General features: G+C 37.4%; 1 protein-coding gene across 1 annotated transcript; it reads right to left on the bottom strand.

Moving 5' to 3' along the window:
• Nucleotides 1-11,697: 11,697 nt before the first annotated feature.
• On the bottom strand, nucleotides 11,698-14,675 carry LOC100810225 (receptor protein kinase-like protein ZAR1). Its single transcript, XM_003555001.5, has 2 exons — nucleotides 12,943-14,675; nucleotides 11,698-12,577 (listed from the first exon to the last, which is right to left on the bottom strand). Exons 1-2 carry the CDS (start codon nucleotides 14,417-14,419, stop codon nucleotides 11,922-11,924), a joined length of 2,133 nt encoding a protein of 710 aa, XP_003555049.1. The 5' UTR covers nucleotides 14,420-14,675; the 3' UTR covers nucleotides 11,698-11,921.
• Between the last annotated feature and the right edge of the window lie 11,291 nt (nucleotides 14,676-25,966).

Below are 25,966 nucleotides of genomic sequence, written 5' to 3'. Positions count from 1 at the left end.
TAGAGGGACGTGTGAAGCAACGGTCGAATTTGCTTTGGTTTAGTAGTGAACGTGCTATTAATGTTAAGTGAGACGTTTGAGCACGTTCAGATAGCAGTAGCTGCTATAATTCCTCTAGCAGACAAATGCCCAGCTTGCCCCTCAGTTTTTCAAACTGATTTGCATCCAATGCCTTTGTGAAAATATCTGCTATTTGTTCCTCAGTGTCAACATGCTCCAGTGTGATAACTTTATCATCAACAAGCTCTCTGATATAGTGATGTCTAATGTCAATGTGCTTGGTTCTGCTGTGTTGCACAGGATTTTTTGAAATATTAATAGCACTTAAGTTGTCACAGTATAATGTCATGACATCTTGTTCGACATTGTACTCCTTGAGCATCTGCTTCATCCAAACTAGTTGTGAACAGCTGCTTCCTGCTGCAATATACTCGGCTTCTGCAGTAGATAGGGACACACAGTTCTGCTTCTTGCTGAACCATGAAATAAGATTGTTGCCCAGATAGAAGCATCCACCAGAAGTGCTTTTTCTGTCATCTGCACTTCCAGCCCAATCAGCATCACAATACCCAACCAGCATTGAATCTGAACAATGACAGTACATAATCCCATAGTCACTGGTGCCATTTACATATTTCAGAATTCTCTTTACTTGATTCAAGTGACTTATCTTGGGATTGGCTTGATATCTTGCACAAACACCTACTGCATAGGTGATGTCAGGTCTGCTAGCTGTTAAATATAGTAAGCTCCCAATCATGCTTCTGTACAGACTTTGATCAACACTGGTGCCAGCTTCATCTTTTGTCAGCTTCAAGTGAGTAGGTGCAGGTGTTCTTTTATGGCTGGCATTTTCCATCCCAAACTTCTTGACAATGTTCTTTGCATACTTGCTTTGTGAGAGGAATATGGAGTCTTCCATCTGCTTCACTTGGAGTCCCAGAAAATAAGTCAGCTCTCCAACAAGACTCATCTCAAATTCAGATTGCATCTGTTGAACAAAATGTCGAAGCATCTCATTCGACATCTCTCCAAACACAATGTCATCAACATATATCTGTGCTATCATCAAGTTTTCAGCATCTTGCTTGACAAAGAGAGTCTTGTCAATTCCTCCCTTCCTATACCCTTGCTGAGTAAGGAACTCTGTTAACCTTTCATACCAAGCTCTTGGAGCTTGCTTCAATCCATAGAGAGCCTTCTTGAGCCTGTATACATGATCTGGATGAGCTGGATCTACAAATCCCTTTGGCTGCTCCACATAGGCTTCTTCATTCAGGTATCCATTCAGAAATGCGCTCTTCACATCCATTTGGTACAGCTTGAATTTGAGGATGCAAGCTACACCAAGTAACAATCTGATGGACTCAAGTCTAGCAACTGGGGCGAATGTTTCATCAAAGTCTACACCTTCAATCTGAGTGTAGCCTTGAGCAACAAGTCTGGCCTTGTTTCTGGTTATAACACCTTCTTCATCGGTTTTGTTCTTGAAGATCCACTTGGTGCCAATCACATTAGTTCCCTCGGGTCTAGGAACTAGCTCCCAGACTTCATTCCTTTTGAATTGCTCCAATTCTTCTTGCATAGCATTGATCCAGAACTCATCAGTCAGTGCCTCTTTCACATTCTTGGGCTCAATTTTGGAGACAAAACATGAGTTGGAGACAATCTCAATCTCCCTTGATCTTGTAGTGACTCCTCTGTTTGGATCTCCTATAATCAGCTCCTTGGGGTGCATCTTCTGGATTCTAATGGAAGGTCGCTTGTCAGGTTGGTTGATGTTTGATTCATCTGTAGCAGAATCAGAGTTTTCTGTATTTTCTGCACTTTTAGCTGTATCTGCTACATTGTCTCCCGATGTTCTGACATCTTCTTCGACATCCTTCTTTCTTGCTGGAGTTAGATCATCAACAACCACATTGATGGATTCCATCACAGTTCTGGTTCTGGAATTGAATACTCTATATGCTCTGCTGTTTGTAGAGTATCCCAGGAATATTCCTGCATCACTCTTGGGATCCATCTTTCTCCTTTGCTCTCTATCTGCCAAAATGTAACATGGACTTCCAAAGATGTGGAAGTGCTTGACAGTTGGCTTCCTCCCTTTCCAGATTTCATACAGTGTGGTTGGAGTCCCTCTTCTCAGTGTGACTCTGTTGTGGATGTAGCATGCTGTGTTCATGGCTTCAGCCCAGAGATTATAGGGAAGTTCTTTGGCATGAAGCATGACCCTAGCAGCCTCTTGCAAAGTCCTGTTTTTCCTCTCAACTATGCCATTCTGTTGTGGTGTAATGGCTGCAGAGAACTCATGAGTGATGCCTTCAGATGTGCAGAATTCAGTGAACCTGCTGTTTCAAACTCTCTGCCATGGTCACTCCTGATTCTCTTGATGACACAGTCTTTTTCTCTTTGAAGTCTTAGACTCAACTCCTTGAATACTTCAAAGGTGTCTGATTTTTCTCTGATAAAGTTGACCCAGGTAAATCTGGAGAAATCATCCACAACAACATAGGCATACCTCTTTCCTCCAAGGCTTTCAACTTGCATAGGCCCCATCAAGTCCATGTGAAGTAGTTCCAGCACCCTGGAAGTGGTCTGATGTTGAAGCTTCTGGTGGGACATCTTGACTTGCTTTCCAATCTGACATTCACCACAAATTCTGCCTTCTTCTATTTTCAGATTGGGAATGCCTCTAACAGCACCTTTGTCAATGATTTTCTTCATGCCTCTTAAGTGCAGATGTCCAAATCTTTGATGCCATATTCTGACTTCATCTTCTTTGGAGAATAGACATGTGGAGGAATAACTGGTTTCTTGAGGTGTCCATAGGTAACAGTTGTCCTTTGATCTGCTGCCCTTCATTAGAACTTCACTCTTCTCATTTGTCACCAAGCATTCTGACTTTGTGAAGTTTACATTGAATCCTTCATCACACAGCTGACTGATGCTGATCAAGTTTGCAGTCAGTCCCTTCACCAGCAGTACTTTGTTCAGACTAGGAAGTCCATCATGAACTAGCTTTCCCATTCCAATGATCTTTCCTTTAGAGCCATCTCCAAATGTCACATAGCTAGTGGAGCAGGGCTCAATGTTCACCAGGAATTCTTTAACTCCTGTCATGTGTCTGGAACAGCCGCTATCTAGGTACCAATCTTCCTTAGCTGAAGCTCTAAGTGAAGTATGAACAACAAGACTGACAATCTTGTGTTTTGGAACCCACATCATCTTCTTTCTGCTGTTGCTACTTTGAGTTCCATGATGTGGATGGCCATGTAGATGATAGCAAAAGGGCTTTATGTGACCATACTTGCCACAGTAGTGACACCTCCACTTCTTTCTTTTGCTCCTTTTCTGCTGCGTTCCATGATGTCGAGACCGATGTTGTGACATCGTGGCTCCAGTGCTGTTTTTGGCAGGAACAAATTCTGTCATGGTTGTTCTGCCAGCAGACTTAGGATTAAATCCAAGTCCTCTCTGGTTTCCAACATTCTTTCCAAGCTGCAGCACCTCATCAAGCGTATCTGAGCCTTTATTCAGCATCTTTATTGATTTTGTCATGTTTTCCAGTTTAGAGTTCAGAAAACCAACTTCTCCTTTAAGCTCAGAGATCTCCTCTTCATGTGCCTCCTTTTCAGCCTCCAGATCTGCAATGACCTTCTTCAGTTGTGCTTCTTGCTGAAGGATCTTCTCACTTTTGATGCATAGTTTTCTATAGGATATAGCAAGCTCATCAAAAGTGATTTCACTATCTGTATCACTTGAGTCTTCAGTAGATTCAAATCTCCCAGTGAGTGCATTTACATCTCTGTCAGAATCACTTTCTTGTTCACTCTCTGTATTATCAGACCGACATACAGAAAGTCCTTTCCTCTGCTTCTTGAGATGAGTGGGACATTCAGCTATGATGTGTCCATAGCCTTCACACCCATGGCATTGAATTCCTTTGCTGTGACTGGGCTTTTCATCTGACCTTTTCTGGTATTTACTACCTTTCCTGATGTCGAAAGGGATGTTCTGGACATGTGGTTTCTGCCTCCTGTCCATTCTGTTCAGCGCTTTGTTGAACTGCTTTCCAAGGAGCACAACTGCATTAGTCAGTCCTTCATCAGTATCCAGGTCATACTCATCTTCTTCTCCTTCATCATTGGACACGAACGCCAGATTCTTGCTCTTCTTTTCAGCCCTATCCGAGAGTCCTAGCTCAAAGGTTTGAAGGCAACCAATGAGTTCATCCACTCTCATGTTGCAAATGTCTTGGGCCTCCTCTATTGCAGTGACTTTCATGTCAAATCTCTTAGGCAAAGATCTGAGGATCTTTCTCACCAGCTTTTCGTCTGTCATTCTTTCTCCCAAGGCAGTGCAAGCATTGGCAATTTCAAGAATGTTCATGTGGAAGTCATGAATACACTCTTCCTCCTTCATCTTCAGATTTTCGAATTTTGTAGCCAATAGTTGCAATCTGGACATCTTTACTTTGGATGTTCCTTCATGAGTGGTTTTCAGGATCTCCCATGCATCCTTGGCCACTGTGCATGTGTTGATAAGTCTGAAGATATTCTTGTCAACTCCATTGAATAGAGCATTCAAAGCTTTGGAGTTTCCAAGTGCCAATTCGTCTTCTTCTTTTGTCCAGTCTTCTTCTGACTTCAATTCATCAGTGGGCTTTCCTTCTGTGTCCAGCATCTTGGGATGTTCCCAGCCTTTGATGACAGCTTTCCAGGTTCTGCTATCCAGTGATTTGAGGAAGGCCACCATCCTTGCTTTCCAGTATTCATAGTTGGTTCCATCCAGAATTGGTGGTCTGTTCACTGGTCCTCCTTCTTTCTCCATGTTCATCAGAATTTATCTCCCTAGATCTCACTCAGTGATTTCGAGTGCCTGCTCTGATACCAATTGAAATTCTGATACTGGGGACAGATGTCGTACAGGATGTCACGACATCACGCTTCAGAACATGCAGATTATATTTGACAGTGTGTACAGTTTAAACAAGAAGATAACACAAGAGAATTGTTAACCCAGTTCGGTGCAACCTCACCTACATCTGGGGGCTACCAAGCCAGGGAGGAAATCCACTAAAATAGTGTTAGTTCAAGGTCTAACAGCCACTGTTTACAACCTTCTCACCTAACCACTACCCGTGCAATCTCTACCTAAGAGCCACTCTTAGATATGAGAACCCCGCTCACTCCCTCTCACTCACACTCCCGTGTTTACAATCATTTCAAAGACACACCAGAGATTGCTCTCTGAACAATAGAGATCAACTCCACACACTAGAGATCAACTCTACACACTAGAGATCAACTCTACACACTAGAGATCAACTCTACACACTCAGGTCCAACACTTGATGTTAGAGTAACATCAAGGTGGCTCACAAAACACTCAAGTCCCAAAACTCACAAAATAACTCTTCAATCCCGGACTTGGTACAGAACTCGTGCAGCCTTCATGTTTATATAGCAGTGTGCGTTTCTGGGCTGCAACTACTTGTGCTGGATGAGATCTATCATTCTTCCTGAAAATCTGCACTTAAAGATCTAAAAGATGCAGTTTGATCTTTTAGTTTTTATCTTTAATCTTTAATCCCTGAACGAACTCTTCTACTTTGAAATTCGAACTTTAATTATCTTTTAATTCGTTCCTAAAGATAGATCTTCTTATCTCTTGCTAACTGCACAATAATCTGTTAAAGATATAACAGAATTATATGTCCAGTATTATCGGGCCGAATGTCAGGACATCGTATCCGACATCGTGGATCCTGCAGCTTCACTACTTGACTTTTATCTTGCATTGTATAGCAACTCCAGTATTCTCGGGCAGGATGTCCTGGACATTGTATCCGACATCGTGAATCCTGCAGCTACAATTCTTCATTTGACATTTCATCTTGCCTTGTGCATTGTGCAGCCCGATCTTATTCTTTGACATAACGTTGGACATCATGTGCAGCAACTCCAGCTTTCCTTCATTGTCTAAGTGCTTATGTTTTAACAAAATCTTAGCCAATCTTTTAAAACTCAGTAGAGCTAAGCACTAACAATTAGTGAAAAATCTGCCATTGCTACTTTTTCCCAAGGGTCTGATGAACCTCTCCGTGATACATGGAAGAGATTCAAAGCTTTGTTGCGAAGGTGCCCAAACCATAATTTCGATGATGCTGCTCAACTACATATTTTCTATAGTGGTTTGAAACCTCAAACAAAGATGATTCTTGATGCCTCAGTTGGAGGTACTATGATGTTTAAGAGCTTGGATAAAACAATTGTAATCATTGACTCCAATGCAGCCAGAGATTATTAGAGTCACCATGATAGAGCTCCGATTCAAAGAAAAGGTATAATGGAGCTAGATACTCAGAATGCAATTTTGACTCGAAACAAACTCTTGACTCAGCAAATAGAGGCCTTAACCAAGCAGATAGGCTACCTTACTTAACAATATCAATAAGGTGGATCACAACAAACACACCAAGCCCATCAAGTTCAACAATTTTTGAGATGTGACTTCTATGGTGGTGACCATCAGAATGACCACTATTCAGCATCTGGTGATTGCCAATAGAAAGAGGAGGCCCATTATCTATAGAATCAAGCCCGACCTCAACATAACTTCCAAGGCTACAGTGGTGGCTCAGGTTCAAATCAACCTTATGGCTGGAGACCACAAAATAATAATGCATATTCTGGTCCCACTAACACTTCTTTTGCAAGTCCTTATAATAACTCTTATGTAGGTTCTTCAAATAGGGGTCCACAACAATCGCAAGCTCAGCCAGATAGAATGTCAAAGATGGAAGATACTCTAACGCAGTTTATGCAGGTGTCCATCTCAAACTAGAAGAACACTGATGCTTCTATTAAAAATCTGGAAGTTCAGGTTGGACAACAGGTAAAACAACTGTCTGAGCATGGAAGTGGGTCTTTTTCAACAAATACACAGGATAACCCAAAGGAACATTGTAATTTAATTACAACAAGGTGTGGGACTGTGGTTGGCTTGAAGGATAATTGTGAGAAAAAGAATAAAGAAGGAGTTGAAAAAGAAAAAGAAGTTAAAGTCGTGACTAGTGAAAAAGTGGAAGATAAAGTGGTAAGTGAAGAAGAGAAGAAGAAATCAAAGAAACAAGCCACTAACAAAGGTAAAGTTTTAGTAAACCATCCATCATTTGAGCATCTTCCTTATCTGCATGCTCCGTTAAAGAAAGATAAGGAAAGGCAATACAAGCATTTCTTAGACATTTTCAAACGACTGCAGATTAACATTCCTTTTTCTAAGGCATTGGAGCATATGCCAACATATGCTAAATTCATGAAGAATTTTCTTACAAAGAAGAGAAGAATTATGGATGATGAAACAGTGGAGTCTGAGCCATAATAAGGATGTCTAACTTAAAAATGTTAAAGAAGCGCTCCTAGGAAGCAACCCAATGTTTTTAAACTTTGTCTTAATTTGTGTTACTTTAATCTTATGTCTTATATGTTAGAAACTTACTTTTGAGTTTTTATTTACGAATTATTTTTTGAATGTATAATCTACTTTGTTAGAGCTATCATTGCATGGCCTTGGGACAGTCCTACTTTTTTTAGGAGGAGGAAGATGAAGAAATGGCAAATCCTATTAACTATTTCAATGGAGGAGACTGAGCTCCTCAGCCATATCTTCAAAAATTCGTGAACTTGTCTTTATGTTTATTTATCACTTTGTATTAAATTTTAGTACTTTATTACTTTATTTTTCGATATTTGTTTGGAAACATACGCAAGTTTGTGTTTTTGACTAATTTACGTGTGCTTTGATATATTCTGTTTTGTTAGTGTAGTTGTAGATTATATATAACTCTTTTTGGGATTTAAACAGAGCATTTTTCTTGGACATAACATGCTTTGGAAAGAATTAGCAACCAGTGTTTTTGAAACTTACTTTTGGATTGGATTAGAACACAACAAAAGGATTTTTGGAAACATTGAAAATGAAAACAATAAAGGGCTTTCCCAAATACCAAATGAATTTAGATGTTTTTGCATGGACTTGATAAAAGAACAACTTTTGAAACACTGATTTGATTTGAATATGAAACAGACCTTAAGCTTTTGTGGTTGTGTGCAACCACAAATTTTACGTTGAGTGTCCTCATTGATATGTTCTATAGTTGATTTTGCATGAATTTCTAATTGTCATAACATATGATTCATGGATATGATTTAGGCATTCTTTCTTGCTTTATATTTTTAGCCACGGGCCAAAAAGCTATCCGGATGTATACTATTTTATCATTTGCAAGCCCTTTGAGCCAAACACTTCATATTTTGTTGGAACACTAACCTAGGATAAAAATTTCCTACTATACCTTAGGTTAGGAGAGCAAAGGTATTTTGTTAAGGATTTTTATCATTTGATGGCTAATGTGATGTAAATACTTTGTTTTTAAATGTGGGTACTAAAGGAAATTAAATATTTAATAGAAAAGAAAAAGAAAAACAAGTTCTTTGTGGATAAATAAATATCTTAATCATGTACATTTTATCCTAAACTATATAGAGTTGTTCTAAATATCTTAATAGAAAGTAGTGATAACTTGGTTGAAAAGAAAAAGGGATAGGAAGTGATCATTCATTTGAGTTACTAGCTGATTTTTATGTCTACTCTCCTATTCTCAAGGTATGTTTAATTATCCAGAAAATTTAAGATTTCCTTCAAAATCAGGCTCAACCCTAAAAGCCCTAATGATTCATGATGATTATGTATTTTATCTTTGATTTGATGAGAAATGACTTGCAAAATTGATTTATAACATATCAATGATTGGAATTGAAATGAAACACTTGTCTATATAAGAATTATACACCTTTGAGAGAATTTTCTCCGTTTAAGTGAATCAAGTGTTTTCTCTATGTTCTTTAGAAACAAAATATGAATTGATCTTAATTTCATTTGATTATATAAATTTCATTTTTTCGTGCTTTCATTTTTTATTATTGCGTTTTAAAAAATATTGTTATGATTAATTTGGAGATTGATTCTTTACGAAACATGTTCATAATTTTATGAAGCATATTTATTTTTATACCATTGTTATTTGTATTTTTAAACAACAAAAATAGTAAATGGTTCACTAGTCCAATTATAAATGCTCATTATATTTTAGACAGTCTGTGTTTAATAATATTTCTAGTAATGATTACATAATACATTCCATGTTCTAAGTTTCAAAAAGTTAGGAGTTGCAACTTCACGTAAGTGCTTTGCAAGATAAGATTGTAACACAGTACCACGTGGGTTGAACAAAATTAATGCTTAGCAATGAGTTTTGGTATAACAATTATTCTCTATTGTTTCTCAAATTCAATGTAATTTATTTGAAATGTTACTTTCACTTTTGAACATGACAATGACATGTCTCCCTCCATTGGCTTAGATCCAACTTTTTCACTGTATCAATTATTGTCTAACTTTCTCGGGACCCTTGTTTATCCTCATATTATTAATTGGTTGTAACAGAAAAGGTAGAAAGATACTTCTATTTATTTTCCTAGCCTTTGGGTGTGTTATCTTTTATTAGGTATAAAACAATCATAGATATACATAGTTTGAAATTCGTCAAAGCATTATTAGCTAAAGATCACAAATGGAAAAAGAAAAAAAATTGAGCCCGCCAAGTATATATTTGTAATATTGAAGCATTGGCATTAAATTCACTAGAAAGAACTCAAAACTTAAACATGTAGAATTTGTCTCTTTCAAGTTTCTATGTCAAAAAAAGAATAATAAGATTAATTAGCAGCTAATAACCATATGACAGCCAAGAATTCTCCAACAAATTGCTGGAGCCCTTCTCTCCTAAATTAGCGCCACATGGTTTGGTCATCCCAAAGCTGAACCACTTCTTAGTTTATGAACAAGTGGGGTCCCTGGACTTGTTTGTAATCTTAACAAGTCATCCATCCTAATGGTTTTGGTAGTCAAGAAAAAAAGTGACAATAGATTAATAAAATAAAATGGTTTATTTAGTTATTTATCTTATTATTTTAGTTTAATTTTTATTTTTAAAAAATTTTGATTTTATTTTTTTTTTAATTTAATTTAGTAATTTATCTTTTAAAAAATTATTTTGATCATTTGGTTAGTTTAATTCTTTAATCTATTTAGGATTGATGACCTTAACCATCTCAGAATTTTATTTTTTTTGTTAAAATGAAGTGAGGAAAATGAGAGAAAACTAAACCAAAAAATAAATTAAAGGACCAAATAAGTGTTTTTAAAAAGTTAAAGGACTAAACTAAAACAAAAAAAGAAGATAAAAAATCAAATTAAATTTTTTAAAAGATAAAAATCTTGAACTAAAATAATAGGATAAAAGATCAAATAAGTCATTTAATCAAATTAATACGATGAATCGTTGATTAAAAAGTTAAAGGATTTAAAATTGTGAAATACAAACAAGTTGATAATTATTTAATTTGAAAAAATATTTTTTTTACTAGACATTTAAAACAGTCTAATTTAACCAAAAGAGTAAGGCGAGTTTTTTTTTTTTGCCTCCCTCCCTGCCTTCTTGAATTTTAGAAATCAAGTCACATAGCACTTTCTATATTTTCTTTTCATTAGCTTACCTATACAAGATCAACTAAATGGTAACTTGTTGCCAAAAACAATTTATCATAGTGCTGTCACTATCACATTGATATTTACTTATTGTAATTTCAATCCTCGACAGTTAACACCGAAGATATGTCTAAGGTTTAAAACCATGACGACAAAAGAAACATCATATAAAGATAAGGAATTGATCGAGTAAAATAAGATAGAATTTTGCATCTCGCACCGTTTAAGTTTTGTTCATTAAGTTTTTTTTTTTCTTAAATTAACATAAATGTAAATCTTTCCGAGTCCGGAAATTTCCCTTATCTTGAACTTGGACCAAGACACCATACCTTCCCCTTAAACTTTAGATTAAAAAAGATATCATATCTCATATTTGTTTTCCAATTCATTAATAGTTCTCCTAAGAGACGTTGAACCCAACGTTAAAACTAATCAATGGGCAATGAGAAACAATGACTCCAAGTGCGAGGTTTTCTTAAAAATTCGTTAAGGTGTCTTCAGCATGTCTTGCACTGAATGACTGGATTATTCTCAAATAGTGTTAGAGATTGCGAAAGGGTGGATATACATGCCACGAAGTTAAGGGCTTAAGGCTTGACATGCAACTTGGCATTCTTTGTCAGACCTTGCATGCTTTAACGGTTCAAATCAATGCTGAAAGAGAAAACTGGATTGGTGATATCCACCCAATTATGGTAATGATCTACCCAATTATGATAAGAATAAAATGTCAAACCAGAGAAATAAACTGTGCAAGACAATTACTCCAAATTTATAAATTTTATTAGACTCCCACTTTTTAATATATATATACAAACTCTTTTTATTGATTGTTCAAAGTGTGTGGGCAGACAAGTTCCCACGGGTTTCAGATGCATGTCAAGGGTGCCAATTGCCAACCTTCATAAATTGAACATGACAAAGTGAGAGGGTGAGATGTGAAAAGAGAATAGACTCTAGTCTGAATCTCAATGGATAATAAAACCATGATATTGTATTATTTCAATTTTAATAGATGAAATACCAGCAAACTAAAGGCGAAAAAAATTGAAGAGTCACTCAAGCATGCTACGTAGAATACCCATATAAAACAAATCAGTTCCTATATGTATTGGCACATAACAATGCGGAGAATCTTGAGAATTATTGCTTTGCCTCTAACATAATACCTCATTTTTTTCAATAGAAAGAAGGACTAATACATTTGGTGAAACACTTATCACAATCCTAGCAGCTTAAAACCCTTCTCAACCTTACAATAAATTAAGTAAAAGCCTCACAAATGAACAGAACTCACAATTCAAAGCTTCCTAATCAGAGGGTATGGATAATCTATCCAAAACATCAAGCACATGCCTCATTATGGGTCTCTTTTCTGGGCTGCTATGGACACAAGCAATTGCAATCTTCAAAACTGCAATGATCTCCTCTTCCTTATCTGCATCTTCAGCTAAATAAAGATCTAATACATCTGAGAGTGGCTTCTTCTCATCAATGCAGCACTGAATCCATTGAACAAGGTCCATTTCTGAGTTACCAACTTGGACAATAGGCAATCTTCCTGTAATCAATTCTAGCAGGATCACCCCATATGAGTAAACATCCCACTTCTGTGATGGCTTCACCACTTTCAGTGTTTCTGGAGCTTGATAACCATTTCCCAAAATACTAGTTGTAACTTCTGTGGATAAACTCCTCTGTCTTTCTTGCGATTTCTCCGCAGCAACTCTGTTGGATTGCAAGGTTGGAGACCCTCCAGCAATGTTAGCAAGGCGTCCAAGACCGAAATCGGAAATGCAGGGCTCCTGGCTATGTCCTAACAGTATGTTACCAGGCTTCAGGTCTCCATGGACATATTTTTTTGGACTAAATTCATGCAGGTAGACCAATCCTTTTGCAACTCCCTTCATGATTTTCACTCTAACAGACCAAGATAGTGGTGTAAATGTGGCAAGTCCAGCTTTCCCTGAAGACATCAAATGGAACCAACAATCAATGGACAAAGTGACATAAGTCCTATTTGGTAAATTTCTTCATAAAAGCCTATAAGAGAAGAAAATAAAAAAAGTAAAATGAATTGAGCTTCTCTCATAAGCTACTAAAATCAACTTATACAACTCAACTTTGTGAGAAGTTACATGAGAGAGCTTTTATAAAAGTTATGTACCGAAGTTGATTTTAGTTTATGAAAGAAGTTCAATTCATGTTACCTTATTTTCTATACCAATATGTGTTTGTGAAAAAAATTATCCAAACAAGGTCATAGTACCAAAAGAAGAGATCATAAATTGTGATTAGAAAAAATATAGAATTGCCTTTGATGAAAGTTACCATGTATTGCTGTAGCAAGGCTTCCATTGGGAACATAATCATAGATGAGAAGCTTCTCATCAACAGACCAGTAATAGGCTCTCAGAGTAACAATATTCGGATGCCTTAACTTTCCTATTGCTTCAACTTCCGTTTGGAACTCTTTAAACCTTTGAGAACCTCCCTCCCCTAATCTTCTCACAGCCAAGTTGAGCCCTTCTTCAAGCACAACTTTGTAGACAATCCCTATTTCACTCTTTCCAAGAACAAAAGCTGAAGCCTTAAGAAGCTCATCCAAATCGAAGGCCACTTGAGCATCTAATGGGACAAGATCATATTGTTCATCATGATCGGATAGGGTCTCAGATTCATCCTTCCTGAAGCATAAGCACTCCTTCCTCAATCTCCTTCCCTTGTCAAAACCCTTTTCCTCCTGATCCTGAGTAAAACCCCAAACCCTTGAGTAGCAGTAAGAGAACAGCAAACCCAAAAGGCAAATTCCAACTATATCCCCCACAACAATCCCAACCACAGCACCCTTACTTAGCCTTTTACTTTTCCCACTTTTCACAAAACCATCATCACTATCCTGAGGTGGGTAATTATCAGGCAAAACTGGAAAAGAGGAAGGTGAACTGGCACCATGAGTATCTGGGGCACACAGATTCTTCAAAGGTGGGCCACAAAGACCAGAATTGCCAATAAAAGCAGTTGGTCCTCTATTCATCAAAGCACCAGTCTGAGGTATTGGACCACTTAAATTGTTGTAAGTGAGATCAATGTAAACCTTCTCAGGCAAATTACCAAGACTTGCTGGGATTGAACCACTGAAATGATTATGAGACAAATCAACAGTGCCTTGCAGGCTTGACAGCTTTCCCATGTCACTAGGAATTAAACCATTGAATTCATTGAAAGAAAGGTCAAGTTTTTCCAGAGAAGACAAGCCACCACCAAACCCATCTGGCAGAGGACCTGTGAAATTGTTATGACTAAGAACCAGTGTTCTGAGCCTCTTGCATTGGACTATTGCAGCAGGTAAAGACCCATTATAGAAATTCTGTGACAAATCTAGAGCTTGAAGGTACCTGAGCTTCCCAATCTCGTTTGGAACAGACCCAGATAAGGAATTTCCATAAAGCACCAAACTCTGAAGTCCTTGAGCTTCAAAGAGCCCAACAGGCAAGTCCCCAAAGAGGTTATTGTTCCTCAAATTCAGATGTCGGAGATGGGAAAGTGACCCTAGCTCTGAGGGAAGAACCCCATGAAGCTTCCTCTTTGGGATACTAATGGAGACAACACTTTGGTCCTTGCATGTGATCCCATTCCATGAACAAGGGGTGTCATCAGAAGAGTTCCAGTTACTCAGTGACCCTTCAGGGTCTGTGATGATGGACTTCTTCAGTGCCAAAAGCACAGAGCCTTCAACGGTCAAAGAGCTCACAGGTGCAACATGAAAATTGCACGCAAGAAAAAGCAACACAACCAAAGGGAACATCTCCAACTTATTAGAAACCGTTGGAGTAAAGAACAAGTATAAGGAAAATGAATTGAAGAGCACTGGCACTGAGGTTACCTTAGTTTCTTTGTTGGTATGACAGAGTGCACAGTGAAGGAAAAGCGAAGAGATGACTGACAGACAATGAGGTTATAGAAAGCTGAGATGAGAAGGAGAAGAAAGTGTTGAAGGATGGAAAAAGGTTGAGCTTGCAAAAGCAAGCTTTGGGAACATACAATATTGTTAGGTAAAAGGCAAAGAAGAAAAAGCAGTGATTAATAAAAGAGAAATTTTATATTTTACATCAATTTAAGTTTAATTTTTGTGTACTATTATATTATTAATTATTAATATAAAGTTTTTTATCTTATCATTCAAAATTCACTTTAAATATAACATTTTCAAGTAATAATGAAAATAAGAGCGTTAATAATAAGCTATTTAAGACATTTATTATTAGTTAAATTCATTAAAAATTAAAAATTATTAATTAAATTTATTATATGAAAAATAAAATTTAAAAAATTGTTATTTGTAATAAATTTCAGTTTGGTTGTAAAAAGTGTTTTTAAAAGAATCTATTAAAAAATATATGATTGACATTTCTCGTATTAGAAATGTTAATAATTTTATTGTATATGATAATTTAAAACTATATAAAAGTATAAAAAATTACATTATTACTATATATATAATCTATAACAATATATATAGTCACAAACTATTTTGGTGTCTTTATTTTTTTTTTCTAATTTTATACTTTTATCTCTGTTGTATGTAATTATACCCTATAGCTAATACTACCTTCCAATCTTCTATTTAAACTTCATTTGTGTTTTTGCATTTTATTAAAACTATTTTATTCACACTATTAGAAAAAAGATATTTAACAACAGCACTTTAATATCAATTTTTGATAAAATTGATATTAAATAAAAGACGGTGGCATAATTGTAAACAAAATGAATTCGTTAATATCGGTTTTTTTAAAAAAATCGATGTTAACAAGGTGTCATTAACATCGTTTTAAAAAAACTGATGTTAACGAGGCGATACTAACATCAGTTTAAGAAAAAACCGATATTAACGAAAGTCATGTTAACATCGGTTTTACCAAAATCGATGTTAATGTGGAGATTTTAACACTGATTTTTTTTAAAAAACAAAACCATGTTAACATTATATGTTAACGTCAATTTTTATGAAAAATCGACGTTGTTTTTGTTATATATAAATGCCATCCTCTCGCGCCCACTATCACTCCTACTCCTAGTTTAAACCTTTCCCTTCCACAGCGCTGCAACTCCTTTGTCTTCCTGACCATAGTCTCACTTCCGCGATGCTGCAATCCTTTCTCGTCGTCAACTCACTGTCGATTGTCAACTCACACGCCATGAACTCCTCCCTCTTCTTTGAACTCAAGTTGTCTCGCTTCCAATTTCTTCTTCTTCTTCTTTGGGGGTTTCTCAAGGTAAGTCTTAAATCTAAACTCATCCTAGCTCATATAACTTTTTCTCTTTCAGCTTTGTTTTGAATCAATTTGAGTTGTTTGTTGTGTGCTGCGTGATTGTTGTAACACCCTGAAATATTACTAATTATAAATCGACGTTTAATTGTATTTATAATGTTATTTTACTATATGGTTGACTTGAATGAGTTGAGGTATGACTTGAATTAGTCATGTGAGAATTTCTTGATGTGAATGTTGAGTTCTGTGGAGTTTTGTTGAGCTAAGTTGAAATTACGAGATTTCAAATTTTACCTAAACCTATTCCAGTAAAATTGTGATCTCGGATTTGTTAACCGTTAAATCGTCTTCAAATTTTGATTGCAGGTTCCTAAGAAACTTCTCCACAGTCTGACCATTGGGATTTTGAAAATAACAACTTTTGATGTCTCACTAAGCGAGAAGGGGGCGTTAAGCGCAATTCCAACCTGAGAGGGAATTGCACTGAGCGAGAATTGGCCTGCTGAGCGAGACTTAGTGCAAAGGAAGTTGTACTAAGCATGAAAAGTGAACTTCTGCTTAGCGAGACGAGCTCACTAAGCGAGATCTGCAGATTATAAATACGTTCTCCAACATGAAAAACATGATTTTCACTCTCTCATCCTCTCCAAACGCCACCCAAACCCTAACACCTCCTTTTCCACCACCCACGACCATTGGTGACCGCCACGAGCCATCGTTGCTTGCCGCCGAACCCCCACACCAAAAGGACCATTTTAATCGAAGCGGAATTTTCAGAATGCTCCTCAAGGATTCGGTGGAGAACATTCCTCAAATCTTCCATTTCAAAGCTTCTCTGTGGTAATCTTGACTTCTAAGCCTTTCTCTTAGTTAGTTTGAGTTTTTCTTAGTGTCTCTTGTGTTTTGGGTACTATAATAGGGTGTTTTTACACTTCCTTTGAAAAACCCTTGAAAATGAGACATTGTAAAAGTTATCTTTTTATAACATTGATGTTATTTTCGTGACCTTCACTGAACCCTAGTCACATTGGCGTGATCGGAATTTTAAAATGATGTCTCCTTTTAGTAGAATCCGAATCACCCCTTAGCCCTTTATGTTTTGACAGGGTTATTTGACTCTGAATATGGTTATTAACCTTGTTTTTGAAATCTATACTAAATTTCCTTCAATTTGGTATATAGAACCTTGCGTTTGGATTGACAAACGTGAACGAGAGAGGTCTCTGGGCGATGCAAAGAGAAACTAACGTAGAGCTCACGATAGGTGAGGGGAGTTCATTATTGTTTACGGTTTTTAATACCATAGTTGGGGTCATGGAACCTAACTATGGGGAAGTATGTATGTCCCTGTTGCATGCTGGTTTTCAAGATAATACTTTTTTTGACTAATGGGATGCGATATATCTATTATTGATGAATAACATTATTGTTTCTATTAGGTTTGTGTTGTCTGAAGACCTGGAAGTGTGAATCTCAGGCATGAATTGTATACGTATATGCGGAGTGTGACTTACTGATGATATTTCTATTGATGACATTAATTGATATGAGGTGATGTTGATGTTTATGATGATATTGATATGAGATGATGTTGTTATTGATGATTATGTCAATATGAGTTGATGTTGTTATTGATGATTATGTTAATATGAGATGATGTTGTTGTTATTGATAATGTCATTGAGATGAGATGATGTTGATGTTGAAAGTGATATTGAGATGAAATGTTGATGATGTTGAAAATGTACTATGATGATGTTATGTTGTGTATGTACATGGGGGGTGCAGTGACCTTGTTGGATATCCCTGGTGGGGGAAATAGAGTGGTTAAAGAGTTTTAAGCATCTTTGGAGGGGGATGACTTAGAATTTTTAATTATCTACGGTTAGTGCATTGATGATGCCCATGTTTCATACATTGTGTTTTGTGTATGTTGTAACATCCTGGAAATTTCTACCCGGAATTTTCGAAAACAATGTATTTTGAATGATTATATATATATATATATATATAAGTATTATTCAGTGTATATACATATATGTTCTTGATAAAAGTAAGAATAGTGGGGGCAAGATATGCGGGTTAGGCTAATTAAGGAAGAGAAATCCATAACTGGGAGGTTATGGGTTAATTCTTAATTAATTAGTCTAAAAATCATCGTTTTGCATGCGACTTAAAATTTAACGAAACCAACCTCTGAACCACGCTCGGGGTTTTATTCTAAGTGTTTTGCTATATATATTGCCTACTTTCGAAAACTGGCCCCGACGGACGCAGAGAAACGCAAGGAACTGGAACCAGAGAAACGGCACGCAAACCGAGGCATGATTTTAGCGTTTCAAATGTCAGATTTTTCTCACTTTTTGTGGCTGAGTATGGGTCACAATCAAAAGAGAAAGTGGGCCCTTTTGCTCCACTCAAATGGAGACATGTGGCATAGCTTAAATAAAATAATAGGAAAAGAGAAAAACCCTTTTTAAAAAAAACCAAAAGTTGTTCTCTCTCCTCACTCAGCCAAAAGAAAATTCAGAAGCTCTCCCTCTCTCTCACGCAGTCTTCTTCTTCTTTTCTCTCATCCACCATTGTTGCCCAACAAAGCTTCAACCTTTAGTGCCCATTTCTGCTCCAAATCGCGAAAGGAGGGCATTTTCGGAGTCGTGAAGCGCATCTCTACGTGTGGGACTTCGAAATTTCAGGTTTGGGTGGACTTCTTTCCCTCTTGATTTTCGTGGGTATGGGGTTTTGGGAAATATGTTGGGTAGTTTTGCTAAGTTTCTGCTTCATGATAGTTATTTGTGAAGGAATTTGTTGAAAGCATGTTGAACTTGCCATGTTTGGATGAGTTAAACATACCCATTCTGTTTTAGGATTTTTATGATGATGCTTGTGATGTTTATGTGCTGAAATTGCTTATGGAAAACTGTTAGAGATGAAGGGTAGAATTAACCTAGGGTTAGAAAGTGAGAATGTGGTGTTATGAGTGGAAAAAAGAGTGAGGCTTTGAGAGTTGGAGGTTAAATATGGATTCTGTGGTAAATGGAGGTTAAAATGAGTTAATCCTAGCTTGAAATGCCATTTAGGACATGTGAGAAAGTTTGGGCTGTGCTAGAGAGAAAAACAAATGACCAAAGAGCCATTTCTAGGGTAAATTTGGGTGTTGAAGAGTCAAATTTTGATTCGGTGAAATTTTAGGCGTAAATCCAGTTTGAACAAGTTTAAATTGATGTCATGGACTTGTGTGAGGTGAGAGTTTGCTTCAAATTTACCTCATTCTCAATTTCACTTCTCAAACCTAGAAAATCCATTAAATTGAGGGGTTTTGGACACCTAGATTTTGTGTTGCTGTGTTTTGAAGCTTGACTTTGGTTTAGACATGATTGATACATGATTTGGGACTTGTAGGATTTGATTTGGGCAAGATTGGATGAGGGGAAGTGTGGTTTTCGAAATCTGCACTTATGCAGAATTTTGCTGTCAAATAGGTACAGCAGAATTTTGGCTTTGTGCAGAAAAATGCTATGCATTTGCTGGTTGTGGAAAGAGTAGTGCAGAATGAGTTCTGGATGTTTGCTAGTAGATCCCAACGGTCAAAATGTAGGCTTATGTACTAGAGACTTCCAGTAAAATTTTCGAGTCGATCCAACGGTTAACAAACTGGAACGAAGGAATTGTTACTGGGGTCTTTAAGTGAGAAAAGCTGTGATTTTGGTTGGTGCTTTGGGCAGAGTTTTCTGCCTTTGCCCTGTTTTCTTGGCTGTGATAGTTTGTGCTGTTTGAATGTTGAATTACTTGGATGTTGGGGAAGCTTGGGAGGATTGATGGGGACCCGGTGTTGAGAGAAATGAGGATATGGGCTACGTGGGAGTACGTGAGCTCAGTTGGAGGTGGGCAACAGGGGATGGTGGGTTTATGCGCGATTTGTGGATGTGGAAAACTTTTTGTGCACCATCACCCGACCGCCACCTAGTACCACATGTGATGGGTACCCCATAATCCTACAAGCTTGAGATGAGGAAGTGTAGAAGGGTGAAACTTCCTGCTTTTATTCGTTGACCACAGAGTGGTACCTGGAGATATGTCACGGGGGTTAGGAGACCTTGGGGACGTCAGGTGGGGTGCTATTGCCCAAAACCAAGCTTGACCAATCCCGACCCAACCCGGGCATAGTCAGTTAGTGAGAACCTGTGATGTACCTAAACAGGCGAGCTCCTAGCAGTCAACAGATAAGAGGAACAAAGACCACAAAGCAAGGAGGCTTGTGTGGTGGCTGGCCAGCTGTGAATCTTGTGTGATATATGGGTTGTGGCCTCTGGTAATCGATTACCAAGGGTGGGTAATCGATTACAAGGCTAAAAAATGAAGACAGGAGACTAAGATGGTCTCTGGTAATCGATTACCAAGGGGTGTAATCGATTACCAGGCTTGAAAACGAGGTCAGGAAGCTAGGAGAGCTTCTGGTAATCGATTACTAAGGGGTGTAATCGATTACCAGGCTTAAAAAGGGAACTGGAAGATTGTGGAGGCCTCTGGTAATCGATTACCAGTCAGTGTAATCGATTACACAGAGGAATGGGTCATTGGTAATCGATTACCAGGTATGTGTAATCGATTACACAGTGCCTTTTTCAGGTTTTCATGTCCTGAAGCTGTGTAATTCGAGTTTGGCCTCTGGTAATCGATTACCAAGGCTGTGTAATCGATTACCAGAGATGAAAAGCCTTAAGATACCCCTTTTACTTGCATGTAGTGGTTATGAGACGAATTGTGTGCGGCGTAGTTAGATTTTCGTGAAAGAGTCTACCCCTTTCTTTTCTTTCATGTAGATCGTGATGGCGGCGCAACTAATCCATGACTGAGTGGAGATGGAGTGCCTAGAGGGAGCTTGGGAGACCCTCGAAGGCAACACGAGGTGCCGATTTCGGGGCACGATCCGATTCACGGCTACTTCATTGGTGCATCCAGATGAACCCGCGCGTACGCTTCTGCGCTCTGTGGAGTGGATACTACCCACGCCTACACCATATCGTCTAGTGGAGTCAGTCCAAGTGATCGAGGTAACGTCGTCCGAGGAAGACCCTGAGGAGGATCTTGAGGAGCTACCTCCTGAGCCTGCGGTGGATGCTCTTGACTTTCTAGAGGGTGATGAGGATCCCCTTCCTGAGGTGGATTCTCCCGAGGAAGTCATGTCGGCATCTGAGGCAGACTCTACAGAAGATAGTGGCCCGAGAGAGATGGCGACCAGTGGAGGCTCTTCATCATAGTGGACAGTTCCATGGACTAGTTTTATATACTTTTAAGGGTGGGTGTATCTAGGACTGACTGTTAGGTTTACTCTTTTGTTTTTGTATGGGTAGGCCTGTTGTATAGGAATTTGATGATTGTATGCATGTGGCTGAAGCCACCACTGTGGTCACCTTTGCTCTAGATGACACTATGTATTTTGTAAAACTCCCATATTTTGGACAGCTTTAAATGATGAATGTATTTATGATCAATCTTGTTATTTGAGAAGAAAGCATTAACAACTTTATTTGTAAAAGAGCTTATCGACCGTATTTTATTCTTTTATTTTCACGTGATGACCTAAAGTAATGGCTGGTACATTCTTCCTTTTGAAACAGCAAAATAGTTTAGAGATTATGAGCGGTAAGAAAGAAATGACTCCAAATAGAGTTGTGAACTGGCCATTCAGGACTCTAGTGAGGATTTTCCTTCTAAACCTAGTTATGGTGAAAAGAGAAAGAAATGAAAAAGAAAAAGAAGAAAAAAAAATTAACCATGGTTTTTGTTATTTAAATCATTACTATTAAACTAGTCATTATTTTGGGGACGCCACATATGTACATAGGGGGTGTAGTGACCTTGTTGGATATCCCTGGTGGGGGAAATAAAGTGGTTAAAGAGTTTTAAGCATCTCTGGAGGGGGATGGCTTAGAATCTTTAATTATCCATGGTCAGTGCATTGATGGTGCCCATGTTTCATACATTGTGTGTTGTGTATGTACATGGGGGGTGTAGTGACCTTGTTGGATATCCCTGGTGGGGGAAATAGAGTGGTAAAGAGTTTTAAGCATCTTTGGAGGGGGATGGCTTAAAATCTTTAATTATCCATGGTCAGTGCATTGATGGTACCCATGTTTCATACATTGTATGTTGTGTATGTACATGGGGTGTGCAATGACCTTGTTGGATATCCTTGGTGGGGGAAATAAAGTGGTTAAAGAGTTTTAAGCATCTCTGGAGGGGGATGGCTTAGAATCTTTAATTATCCACAGTCAGTGCATTGATGGTGCCCATGTTTCATACTTTATATGACATGGAAATAGTAAAAACTTTGTCAGTAAGTACTTGTAATTTCTCATGAGAAGGAATACTTGTACTTGGGGGCATGTCACTTGGTTTGGAACTCCCTTGAGACTCAGGCTGATAACTGGGGGGGAGGAGTTGCCTGTGCACGACAAGGTGACCTCGACACTTACTGATTAGTTTTCCTAAGTGAAAGTGTCATGTGGACACGCTTAAGCTATTTCCTTGGGGATGGTACCACATTGCATTTGAGAGTTGAGGTCAGGTGCATACTGAGCATGATTGATTGGAATTGTGGATGGATGATGACTATTTGTTGAGTGTGTGTTGGACTAATGAATACTGTGTAAGCTTGTGATATTTGTTAATGTTTTCTTACTAATTATGGTTATTTGATTTTTGTATTAATTTCTTTTATAATAAAGTCACCCCTCATAATTTTTGTACTGTGTGGTTGGTACCTGTGATGATTGCGAACCTTTGTTCGTGGAAGCAGAATGATAGCAGTAGAGTACGAGAAGAGAGATTCTTTTGTGGAGCCGCCGAGCCGATGTGATGACGCTGGGATTATTTTGGGAGAGAGTTGTGTTTTGTGAATCAACTCCTCCGTAGTTGGTTACATAATTCTTTTTGTTGAATTGAGGATATAAATCACAAATTTAATTATATGTATGAACAAATTTACTTTCCATTATGTGAATGATGTGTATTGAGTTACTATAACTATATATATATATATATATATATATATATATATATATATATTCACTTAAGTAATGGTGCGTTATTTGGTGAATGTATATCGAGAAAAAAAATTAATTTCATTTTTCATAAGCAAATTAATGGAATTTTCATTTAAAAATTGAAATTCTCGCAGTTAGAGTGGTTATATTGTAGCGACGAGGCGGGTCGTTACATTAGTGGTATCAGAGCCGGTCAAACCTTTTCAGCCAGTGAGTTGTGAGTCTGCTATGTTTTTCTGTGTATTTTGTGGTTGCCTTGTTGAATGCTTGATGTTTGTTGTTTGCAATCGGAACTTACTCACTTTGTTGTGTTTCCATGAGTTATAGAGATTTGATTGTTGTAATTATAACATGTTTGTTCTCCTGATGTCTGTTATACCATGAGTTTCAATGTCGTGTCATGAGTTATCAGACTGGCCATCTGTATAATTTGTGAAGTGCAATGGGATGATATGTGATCGAGGCCGTACCCGAATCAAATAAACATGAAAATGCAGTAACTAGGAAGTGATCCTAGGTCGTTTCCCAACGAGCAGTGACAAACCAAATGTTCATAATATACTTGCAGTAACGGTAACGATTAGGGGGGTTTGTTTGTTTTGTGATTAAAGAGCAGAACAAGTAAACTGGAATACGAAACTACTAATATTAAAAACGGGTTGTTTCCTCTGATTCAGAAGTCATTCTCTTATCCTGGGTTATGGAGAATTCGTCCCTAATAGTCAACCACTTAATCAAACCCTATCTCAATTTACTAAGGGAAAATCAACTTAGGGTTTTCAATACGTGATTAGGCACCACATACACTAGTTAGCCCTTCGTCCATTAAGCATGAACGCAAGTTAGGCTCAGAGGCAATTAATCGAACACGAAGCATGCACTGATTAATATTCACGAATTTGAGATACTGGTGAAGGGAGAACTGCCAGGAAACCACATTACAAGCGAAACCTCAAAGAGAGTTGGGCTTCGTCCTCAAAAGGAAACAACACCAGAAAATCTAGCCTTCCATGGATTCAAAAAGAAAACGCAAATGAAACATGAAGCAGAAACGTAAATGAACGGAAATGTAAATGGAACAGAAACGTAAATGAGAGTAGAAGAAGAAGCAAGAACGAAATTGTAATTAGAAGCAGAAAACATAAAATTGCATTACGTGAACAGTAGCATCAAAGCAGAAAAACGAAAACCCTAAAACAAAAGCTCTGAATAATGAATAGCATAACAGAATGCCCCTGCACGAATCCCAAGGCTGCTATTTAAAAAGAGTCACTCAAAGTCACTGGGCCCTATTACAATACTCTGGCCCAAAACGAAATAAACACTGAACAACATAAAATAAAATTGCGAAATTTCCTAATTAACTAAGGTAAGCGCTGCTTAATTTGCCCTCTTCAAGTCCATAACCAAAATCCGGATTAAGCCCAATGTTTCATTAATTCCTGAAATTAGATTAAAAACATCAAATTAGCTAAATGAACCCAAATAATAAAACTGTCTGATTAATTGACAATTAAGACCAATCAGTAATTAAAATGGTGCAAAAAGGGTTTAGAAAATAGGAGAAAATGATGGCACATCAAACCCCCCCCCCCCCCATACTTAGCCTTTTGCACTCCTGGGCAAAATGAAACAAAGAACAAAATCCAAGGATATCAAAGGGAGACAAACAAAAACATTCACATATTTCTCAATGAACATCAAGGAATGAAAGGAATGGGTAACATCTAACATAAGGAGATCCAAAAAGTCAAGACATTCATGAAAATCATCCAAGCAACCCAATCATGGCAAAATAGTTAATCAACTCAAGAATGAAAAGTGATAAAGCCTCACAAGATATACACTCTATCTCTCAAGTGTCTAGGCTACTATTTACCCTCAAAGCACCCATGAAAGCAAACACCACATAAACTTGGCAAGATTCTAAAATTGACAATCAACCCATAAACACAAGCACATGAGGATCAAAAGGTCTTTTAAGGTTGTAATGGGGCCAAGGAGAAGGTATGGAAAAATATGGAATAAGTGGTCAAATCCCAAAGGGATAGAGGAGCAATGGGGAATAAGTGCATATTAAGAAAAAAATATGAAAATAAAAAGAAGTAAAGATAAAATTTAAACATAAAGAGTAGAACCAAGAGTTTCATCATTCTTGTGCCATTTAAGATCTTATTCACTCAACTTTATTGCTTTTCTTTTTTTTTTTCCTTTTTTTTTCGAATTTTTTTTTTTACTCTATAGCCTTTGAGAAACAACATTTCATTCAGCATGTCCAACATTTAACCAATATACAATGTTCATCAAGTATGGCCCAAAATACATCATAAAGCATAGCCAACAAAACAAGTTATCCAATGAAACAAAAACCCCCCACACTTATTCCCAAAACAATTCCAAAGCTCCAAAATTCCTTAAGGATATGGTGATATCATGGTTTTTCATTTAAGGCTTGTAGTGAGCTTCAAAACAAGGAAAGGGAAACAAGGCTCAAAAGGGCTATCAAAGGAATTAATTCAAGGTAAGTCCATTTGGCTAGAAGCTTATAAGAACAAAATTGCCTCAATCATTTCCAAATATGCATGTGAATTAGGAAGCATCAACAAGAATCAAGCCAAGGCTATTGTGCAAGCAATCAATGGGGCAAAACACACCAAATGATTATGATGATGGATGGCTCAAATTCTCACAAAGGTAAACTCATCACTTTCAAATTGAGCTTTCAAAACTATCATGACATGTAGAGGAGAATCAAGGATTTCAAGTCACAAAATGTCAAGAAATTTTATTTTCAAAACAATTACCCATTTCTTGAACATATCCTATAATTCAAAGAAAAACATGCAAAGTCGTACATGCACACAAAATTGACCCAAAATATTAAACTAAAAATCCGACGAAACTAACAACATTAACAAATTAACACAACTAACAAATTAACAAAACCAACAAAACTAGCAAAACCAAAGAACACTCCCCCCCCATACTTAAACAACACATTGTCCTCAATGTAGCACAATTAAAAGATTA

This window comes from Glycine max, chromosome 19, assembly GCF_000004515.6.
Source record: "Glycine max cultivar Williams 82 chromosome 19, Glycine_max_v4.0, whole genome shotgun sequence".
Classification (NCBI taxonomy): domain Eukaryota; kingdom Viridiplantae; phylum Streptophyta; class Magnoliopsida; order Fabales; family Fabaceae; genus Glycine; species Glycine max.
This window is presented reverse-complemented; position numbering and strand designations above follow the sequence as displayed.